Raw genomic sequence first — 10000 nt, 5'->3', positions numbered from 1 at the left:
TCCGTTGGTGTCTTGTTCGTCCTGCTGCAGTGAGGGTTGACCTGTGGCTGGTGCTGGAACTGGTGCAGGTCCAGAAACTGGTGCAGCAGATAGTGCTTGGATTGATGCTGCAGCTGGTGCTTAAAATGGCACTGCTGCTTGAGTTGGGGTTGTTGCTCCTATTGGTGCTGGTACAGTGGCCAGTGCCATGTCTTGCATTGGGGGGGCCCATCAATGTTGACCTCTGCAGGTAAGGGAATCCCCCCACATCATCAAGGGGCTGGGATGGACTTCTGGGGGGAGGGCTGCCTGCTTCTTTTACTGTTTATCTTCCTCTCCTTTGGATAGTATGCGCACACTGGAGAATTAGCATTATACTCTTGTTGGCATTTCACGCATTTCCGAGGAACATTTCTACCTTCGGAAATCTTTTTTTTGCACTCTGAACTTTCACGAGAGAGCGCAGTATCGGCACCGTGGTGCACCTCGTGGACATGCACGTGCTCCATGTCCCCACTTTGAGCAATTAGAACAAAACGGGGCCAAGGATTTGAAGATGGCACACCTAAAGGGTGCCAGGCCCACAGCCATTTTACTAGATTTGGGGACTACCTCTCCCTCATACGTTTTGATGATCTCTGGGTCATCACTCCGTTAACTTTCACGAATGGCATGTTAGTTGTTTGTTGTCATTTCATCTGTTTCAATTTCCTTTGGAGCATCGAACACAATGACATTCGTACATTTCTCTTTGCTTTTTCCAGCACTTCACCATTTGTACCCCTGCTAGTAATCATAATGTTGTTGTTGTTGTTTTGTTGTTGCTGTTAGTAGTAGTAGTAGTATAGTAGCAGTAGTAGTATAGTAGCAGTAGTAGTATAGTAGCAGTAGTAGTATAGTAGCAGTAGTAGTATAGTAGCAGTAGTAGTATAGTAGCAGTAGTAGTATAGTAGCAGTAGTAGTATAGTAGTAGTAGAAGTAGTAGTATAGTAGTAATAGTAGTAGTAAAATAGTAATAGTAATGACAGTAATAGTAATAGTGCTAGTAGTACTAGTAATAGCTGTAGCAATAGTACTTGTAATCATCATCATCATCATCATCATCATCATCATCACTACTACCACTACCATCATAATCATGATAATGATATGATAATGATGAAAACAATAACGATGATGATGTTGACGATAATGATTATGCATGAAATATCACGGCAATCAACCAGTAATTCAATGGTTATTAGTCTTGTCTGTTATTATTGTCAATCTCTTCCTTTGGTGCCTTCCACATTTTACCTTAAAATTATAGTAATGTCCATATAACTGGAATGATTCTTCCTGGCTGCTTTGGCAATCACAACCCTGTAAGTTATTGCTCTGACAGTGTGAGCCCATAACTGAGGATTTATTTTTAAACAGTTTAACTACAATACTAAAGCTGATTAAAGAGTATGAATTAATTAATACAGCTCAGATATTGGTTTAAGGATAATTTAATACAAAAAAAACATTCTACAGGCAAATTTATCTAAATTTGATTAACAAAGGATAATTTATGTTATAATACATAATACTTTCTTATATGAGTCAAAAACAATTCATGATAATTCAAAGCTTAATAATGAAAAATGTACAGCAAACTTTGAGATTAAATTAAAGCTAACTCAGTATATGGCAACTGGATGTTTTCATTGATAAAACTAAATTGTGCCATCATGCAAATATGAGTCAGAATTGACTGACTTCTTTCATATGGTCAATTATGTCAACTATACATTGAATATAATTGCTAAGCATCTTGGAAATAACTACAATCTAATGACAAATTGCATATAAGTTATAGTTCTCCCCTTTGTATAAAAACTCTGTATTTTGTTCAATAAATAAACAAACAGATTTGCAAAAAGGATGTATGTATATAACTAACTGAATAACACACCTTGTTACCAAAATATATACATATATATATATATATATATATATATATATATATATATATATATATATATATATATATATATATATACACACACATATATATATATATATATATATATATATATATATATATATATATATATATATATATATATATATATATATATATATATATATATATATGAATGGGTGGATCTGTTTTACAACACATCTTGGCCACTGGCAACTTCACATAAGAATTCGGAAATTTAAAGATAATAAAACAAAAATAACATCAATATCTCTATTCAAAATACAATCTTATTTTTGGTATAAAAAACACACATCTAGCAGTTATTAAGATCATAATCGTCTCTCTGAAAAAGAAGAAAAGGAAGAAAATTAAGTTGTTGTCTTATAACTTTTATATAAGCTTATTTCAACAATCATCACCAAAAAAATAAATTTCTTTTAATACCTCCCTGAATATCTAATAAAAAAAACCTGCCATTAAAGATGCTATAAGGATGTTATTACCAAATGAAATTATTCAAGCCTAAGCAAAATCAAGTACTAGACTCCATGTCCACTGTAATTCAAATAAATTACATTACTCAAATGGTAGGCATAACTTATCAATAAACATGCCTGACGCAAAATAGGAATACTCTTATACTAAACAGAGGAGAAATAATACTAGTAACAAGTCCATCCAACAAATGGCATCTTATAAACTTTCCAGTTTTATATCTAAAAAAGAATCATCCAATGCAAGCTAATTTTTCTTTCTTCTTTACAAAAACTGTAATGTTAGACTTTAATCCTTCATTTTTGTTTTCTGGGCCACTAACCCTGAACCGAAATGCAAATATAAGTTATAGAATAAAGAACCAAATCTCTCACCTCTTCATTATATTCCTTAATGTGTCTTCTAATGGCTGATGTCTTGACCCAAGTCACATAATCCTCTAGGTTCCTGAAAAGAAAAAAAAAATCAACATATATAGTTGATGACAACTGTTGAATGAAGATAGTATAAAGCTGGTTGCATTGCTCAATTCCGTCCACAAAGCACAGAAACAGAAGTCAGCTGTTGCAATCAATCATAAGCTAAGATTACTTCTAAGAATGGCCTATGGTAATCAGATGCCAGAAACCATTACTCAAGACAGCATTGTGACATTACCGAGTTACCAAACGTAGCTCATAGTTTGATCTACTGTCAAGTGCCTGTGCCTGTGCTCCACTGTATCGTACATGTGGCATTTCATAATGTAAGAAGTATTTAAGGGAGCGGGGGAAGCATAAGGAGCCTAATACTCATCAGGAGATTTCAGCTCAAATAATTAATCTTTGTAAAATCTACCAAATCTGATGACAGTATTTTGGGTAAGAAACATTTCACTTATGACAACACCTGTTAAGAGACAAGCTTTAAGTGAAAGCAAGAGGAAAGGCTTACAAACTCCTGCTATGCTTTCTGTTAAATAAATATTTCCAGACTCATACCTTCAGTTTATCTGTTGATGCAGGGAACATGCACTATCCACTGTCTTTTTTCTCTTTCTTTCTTTTTCTTTTTTCTAACAAAGTCTGAATCACCAAGGAGTCAATTACTAATCATCCCATTGCTTGAATTTTGGTTTAGAGGTTTTATTTCTATTACATCATTCACCTTTACCATTAATAATATTTTTCAAACATTATTATCATTATTATTATCATTACTGTTATCCTTATTAAAATCATCATTACTATTTTTATCATCCCTATCATTATTATTATCATAATAATTACTATCATTATCATTACTATTATCATCATTATCATTATTAGAATTATAACTATTATCATTATTATTATTAAATTCATTAACATTTTCATCATTATAATCAATATCATTATCATAATCACTATTACAATTATCATTACTATCACCTTTACTTAACCTATCATCATTACCAATCCCATAACCATTCCATTATTATTACTATTACTTCAATAGCAATAACAAAAAGAAACATTGCTATTTGCTGTGTTGCAGGTAATGTCAGAGTCTCCTCTCTGGAACTAGTGATCACCCAAGGATGGTTCACAGATAGTATACTCCATCCTCATTTACCACAGGAAATATTGCAAGATCCCTTTCCTGAAGGCCCACTGAATCAAATGCCATCACCTGCTACTCAGCAATGAGACACCATCCCATCCCAGCCCTCTGCCAACATTTTTATGTGAGAATACCTTCCTATCACCTATTCCTCAGCTAATTTTTTTATGAGGTTGTCCCAGTCACCAATGGGTTAATAATATACCTTTTCTTCATGAAAATTCATAAAAGGGGTAAGTAAGTCATGTTAAGTATGTCTAGCAATTAACTACTTTGTGATTAAGCACATATATATAGAACCATCTACACAAGAAAAAATAAAAATAAAACCACAGTGGATCATTTGTGTACACCTCCACTGACAAAAACATAACTCAAGACTTCAAGGCTCCATCTAAGCACAAGCCTATCATCTACCTTTCATTTTCCCTAATTTTACCTGGTGACAAGGAAGGCAGGATCTTTCACCACTTCTGCCCCAACCCGAATGTGTCCTTGTTCAATGAAGGTAATGGCTGAACGCAAGTCCTGGACCATCCTGCTTCTCACCATGACACACGGCAGACGTCTGCGGCAGAAGGCAGAGGCAGTGACACGATTGCAGAACTGTAGATTCCACTTGGTTGGGATGAGTCCCATAGCATATCTGAAATCAGAGAAATGTGTTGACTAAACAGAATAAATAACGGATAAACAATAAATTGGGTATCTTTACATTCTTTATACTGAGAGAATAGTACATGCAAATGCTATTGCAAAGGCCTAATCTCTTTTCTGTTTATCATGCACCAAGAATATGACTAATCTTCTTTCTCATTTATGTAATAAGGCATAACTAGAATAGTCATATTCAAGTATCAGAAGAAATACTCTGGGTTCGGGCAAGAAATGGAAATAATTAATCATATGATTTAATGCAAACATTCTTGAAATGAGATTCTTTTACCTGCTCTCAACAGTAGAGGTTTAAAATTATATCAAAAACAAGGAAAAAGATAAATTCATTGAAATATCCAAGTTTAAAAAACAAGAATAAGAGGACTATCTGGAGGGACACAAGCTCCCTCAGTTGAAAACGAGATAGGACCCAAAAACATTTCCTTAGTGAGTTAAGGTGAGGTACCACAACTGAGTCCACTGAAAATGTTGTTCTTATAAAGAATTACATAAATTAATGGTCTGTTTTAGCAACACTGTAATGCTAAATCATTCATAATGCGTTTAAGATTAGTATATATGAAAAATATACTACAGAACACAAATGGTATAGGGTGACTGCTAAATGGGCCAAATGGTCCCCTGTCAACAATATGATTATAACAACGCCAACTGCAACTGAATAACATGACTGATAAGGAATATGAAATAAAAATTATATCTGCAACATCCAATTGGATATCAAACAGGGTAAAAAAAAGTAGTTACATGTGCATTAACCCTTAAAGGATATGTATATTCAGGCATTCCTAGGTGAGGATACAAACTAAATTATACCTATTCCCACTGGACGCCAGGAAATGAGTGTTACAGTTTCAAATCCCATAATGTAGATTTTGACCTGTAATTCCAGAAATAGGCCTACAGTGAGTTAATGTACTAAGTCTACGCCAGATCATAATACAGTGCAGCTTTTAAAGGTAAACTTATCAGTACCAGGGACATACTCTGTCCACTCTAGTTTTGTTTTTTTCAATTTTGTTAACTCATAAATGACTCCACAAGTGCTTAGTCACCAACGAGTTAAGTACTAGGTTTATGTAAACTCTCTTGTTTAACTCATTTTTTTCCCCCCGAAAGTCTTTCTTTCTCATACTATTATTGTCATTATCATGGATACGAATATTATAATGATGACACTAGCAATACTAATGGTAATAAAAATTAAGAATTTTCAATCAGTAAATTCAAAGCATGAAGTAATCTCTGTTATTCCTTTTAGCCGACTCCTTAGTGACTAATCATGAGTGGAGCCATCTTCGTGTTAACAAAACTAATAAACTAAAATTAGAGCATGCAAGTCATGTAAACATACCCCAGTGTGAATAGGTTCAATACCTGTACTCAAAATATCTTGTAGTCTCTTATGTACAATGACTTTTTGTAATGGATGACAAATATTTTGACCAATACATTTACGTTTTCCTCTACATATTTTACTTACAATTTCTCCATCAATTTTCCGCTGGCTTCCACTCTGTAAGGATCTTTTGGGTCCAGGTCCTTGATCTTGTTTGCTAATTCACGGATCTCACGGGACATTTTGTTGTACCTGAAATATAAATATAAATATAAATAAGCAACTCTTAACACAGATAATAGTACTACAGTCAGTTTCCTGGAAAAGCCCCGATACCATTGTGCACCATTGGTAAATTAGTATCAAGCTAAGTACCACATAACTAATGCTGTTTTTCTATAAACATTCCCGTATGTTTTAATATATTTATCTTCTCATTAAGATGAATTTTACATAGTAAAACATGTAATATCTATGTAACATCTATGCATACTGAATGTCAATTATCAAAGCCGAGTCTACCAACATTACTTAAACCTATCATCCTGAGTGTGATTTCTCATGTTAGGAGTGACTATGGATCTGGTGACTATATGTAAAATTTCAGAGAAAATAACATTTTTTCAGTGCTATCTTGCTAAAGACTACAGTGCCCTAATTGCAGGAAGTGAATATTTGATTTTAGATCAGAAGTTAGTCTAATCTAAATACCTCCGGAAAAGGGGTCCACAGGATTGCCCCATATATGTAAACATTGAAAGTTGTAGGCAACCATAAGATAATATTAGGTAATTATATGGCCCTTTATTGTAAGTTACTTAGGCATAAGAGAAGTTACAAAACCTATGTAGTGGATAAAATAAAGACATTGATATAGCAAAATAGTGAATGTTTACTTTCAAGCTGTTTTCATTGTGGGCATGAAGGCCTTGTTGTCCTGCTGGTCATGACAAGTTGTCTGGACAGGCAAGATAAGGAGTTCTGAATGCAGCATTAAAGCCTCATCAGACCAGCACTTTTTTTTTTGTTACATTTTCTAACTAACCCTATCACACAAAGCTCCTATAAATAAACACGGTACCATCCGAGTGAGGTCCCTGGAATCACAGAAACATTTTTATACATATCATCATTCTTATACATATTATGTTATTTCAAACAAATAAAATGTATTTTGTATATCAAAATATTCTAGAATATCAATTTGTGTTAACTTTACCTTATTCAATCTAATAAAAAATAAACAAATAAATAAAAATAAAAAAAAAGTTTAAAAGTCTACTTGCACAGATGTTCTGTAGTACAAGATCAAGATGGAAATTTGTCCAGGAGGCATTCCATTTACATACAATACATGCATATAGCCTCAAATTCATGCAGAAATACAAAAGTTGATGGAAATATGCACATGTGATTGAGCCTTTGCAGTAAAAATATATTTCCAAAACAACATAAAGTAGGCCTAAACTCAATTCAAAATAACTTATTCTATGATGTAGTTCACGTGATGTAGCCCAATAAAACTGACCTGTTAATCTTCTCAGCCCAAATTGTAAAGTTTGCAAACTGTACAGGTGATGACAAATATATATTTTTTTAAAATGCACAAATGCTTGAAAGGCCTTGAAACTATTAGGCTTTGAAACTTTATTCATATCGATGTTACATAATCATTTAAATTGTTGACTATCTTAAATCAATCAGGTGTGCAACCAGGAACTCAGACAAAAATCTTGGGTGTCCATCTGCCATACTTTCCATACTGGGCAAAATCCTTCACCCTTCACACACTGGTGAAGAGCAATAATAATACACATATAGATCTTTGTCTATTTAAAAGAAAATGGAGGTAATTTTTTGGAATACGTCCACATAACGGAGCATGATGATTTTGGTATCATTCGATTCCTCTCACTTTCTAGTTTCCATTTATATAGAAATTACTGTATGGAAACCCCCCAAATCCCCCACATTCTTGGCCCTGATAGCAGGGGAGGGCTTGAAAGGTACCACGGAAAATGTGGGATAAAACGTAAATGATATACACAAAATCAGTCACTATATTGTCTAATGCAGGGTGCTGTGCCCCCTGCAAACCCCCCATGGGGGCTGCTGCCCCCAAATTCTGCCCAGAAAAACAAAGAATCCTACATGTAGTCATAGCATGTGAGACAGTCGGACAGACTTGTCAATGACGCTCCCATATGGAGGTCCTACACTTGCACTTGTAATGAATACATGGAGAAATCTTTGTTTTTCTGGGTGGGGACTGTGGGGTAGCAGCCCTCTATGTGGGGATTGAAGGGGGCACAGACCCCTGCATTGGACAATATGTTGACTGATTCTATGTATATCATTTATATTTTACCCACAATTTCCCTGATACCTTTTATACCCTACCATGCTATTAGGGCCAAGAATGTGGGGGTTGGTGGGGCTTCCACACGATGAAACCAACATAATTGCCAGACTGTAGAGTACTTTTCTTGAGTGGAGAATATTACATTTTTCATGCACTGAAAAGAAAACATAATTTTGTCTACATTTGCGCAGACAGATGCGCGGAAGATGATTTAAAACAGACCTAAGCATGCGCAGAAAGTTACCCAGGAACTACATTTGCGCGGACAGAATTTGACCAAATAACATTTGCGCACACTCTACTGTCTGGCCTCTTTGAATTGTAAACAGTGAGAGGAATCCAACAATGCTAAAATTGTCGTAATCCTTTAGGCAGACATATTCCGAAATTTACCAAAATGGAATTTCTATTGCCGTGAAAATGATGGTGCATGGCAAGCTCTTAACTAATTATCAAATACGCGATTGCGGCCTGACTTAATTTTCTTACCATTATAGCTTCCCATACTCACTGCCTCTATTCTAATTACACATCAATTCTATTGGCTACAATCACAACAATAACAAAAAAGTAGACCCTAGTACTACTCACATCGTATAATCTTCTCTTTTCTGGATCATATACTTCCTCATTATCTTCACTTCCTGTAAATTATTGTCAACGTCCCATTTTATAAAGTCTGTGTGCTTAAGAAGCTTTTTCTCCGAATATTTTAACGCCCTCATCTTGGATTCACGTGTTTTGCTCTCGCCTCGTCTGCTTCACGCGATTGTTTGTTTACATTCTGAAGATTCACAAAAGAAGTTCGTGATGCGCATTCGACTCAGTTTTTTTTCCCCTTCCATTTATCTTTGGTTATTATTATCTTAACACTGACTGATTTCATAGCTTTATATGCATTTAATACTATTCATTTTCTTCTTATTTTGTGTTATTTTCTCTGTGTATAGTATGCATGAAACGTTTGTTTGTGCCGAAAGCAGTGAAGAGGTGAGGTATAGGGGGGGGGGGGGTATGCATTTGTGTGAACAAGAATAACAAAAAATAATCATATATAAATAAATAAATGGTTATGATATATTTGAGCATAACATTCATACGTTATGTGTTCGATAATAATGGTGACTAACATATTCTGTTTTCCTTCTCAAATTGTTTGGAAGCTAGACAATACATATTGGTGAAAAATGCATAAAAATCACTTTCTCTCTTCCCCCCCTCCCCCCCCCCCTCTCTCTCTCTCTCTCTCTCTCTCTCCCTCTCTATCTCTCTCTCTCTCTCTCTCTCTCTCTCTCTCTCTCTCTCTCTCTCTCTCTCTCTCTCTCTCTAGTTTCGTACCAACTATCACAAAGAGAGGAGGATTAGATTATTATTATTATTATTTTTTTATCCTCTATGAACTGGTGTGACCTCTGCCTGTTCATGAAATATCTATAAGGATCAAAAGCGACAGTGAAAACGGAAAAATAGCATTAATGAATTCATACCAGATACACGAGTAGTTATATGAGAAATCTGTGCGGACTCTACGCTAAAAGCACGTAAAGCAAAAAGGTGAGACCTGTTTGTAAGCGACAGTTCGGCGAATGACCTGACCTCATCACTGACGACCCAG

General features: G+C 34.9%; 1 protein-coding gene across 1 annotated transcript; it reads right to left on the bottom strand.

Moving 5' to 3' along the window:
* Positions 1–2186: 2186 nt before the first annotated feature.
* Positions 2187–9165, bottom strand: LOC113828897 (U3 small nucleolar ribonucleoprotein protein IMP3). Its single transcript, XM_027381954.2, has 5 exons — positions 8977–9165; positions 6168–6275; positions 4446–4652; positions 2800–2872; positions 2187–2273 (listed from the first exon to the last, which is right to left on the bottom strand). Exons 1-5 carry the CDS (start codon positions 9108–9110, stop codon positions 2244–2246), a joined length of 552 nt encoding a protein of 183 aa, XP_027237755.1. The 5' UTR covers positions 9111–9165; the 3' UTR covers positions 2187–2243.
* Between the last annotated feature and the right edge of the window lie 835 nt (positions 9166–10000).

The sequence above is a fragment of the Penaeus vannamei genome, chromosome 31 (assembly GCF_042767895.1).
Source record: "Penaeus vannamei isolate JL-2024 chromosome 31, ASM4276789v1, whole genome shotgun sequence".
Classification (NCBI taxonomy): domain Eukaryota; kingdom Metazoa; phylum Arthropoda; class Malacostraca; order Decapoda; family Penaeidae; genus Penaeus; species Penaeus vannamei.
Note: the sequence above shows the minus strand (reverse complement) of the source record. Positions and strands in the feature narration are given on the sequence as shown.

Bases quoted from the DNA above. Each gene is read 5' to 3' on its own strand.
- LOC113828897 (XM_027381954.2), bottom strand. From the start codon at position 9,110: ATGAGGGCGTTAAAATATTCGGAGAAAAAGCTTCTTAAGCACACAGAC. The intron at 2,873-4,445 runs GTAAAATTAGGG...TTTTCTTTTCAG, and splicing joins CCTGCCTTCCTTGTCACCAG to GAACCTAGAGGATTATGTGA. The intron at 2,274-2,799 runs GTGAGAGATTTG...CTTCTTTTTCAG, and splicing joins TTAAGGAATATAATGAAGAG to AGAGACGATTATGATCTTAA.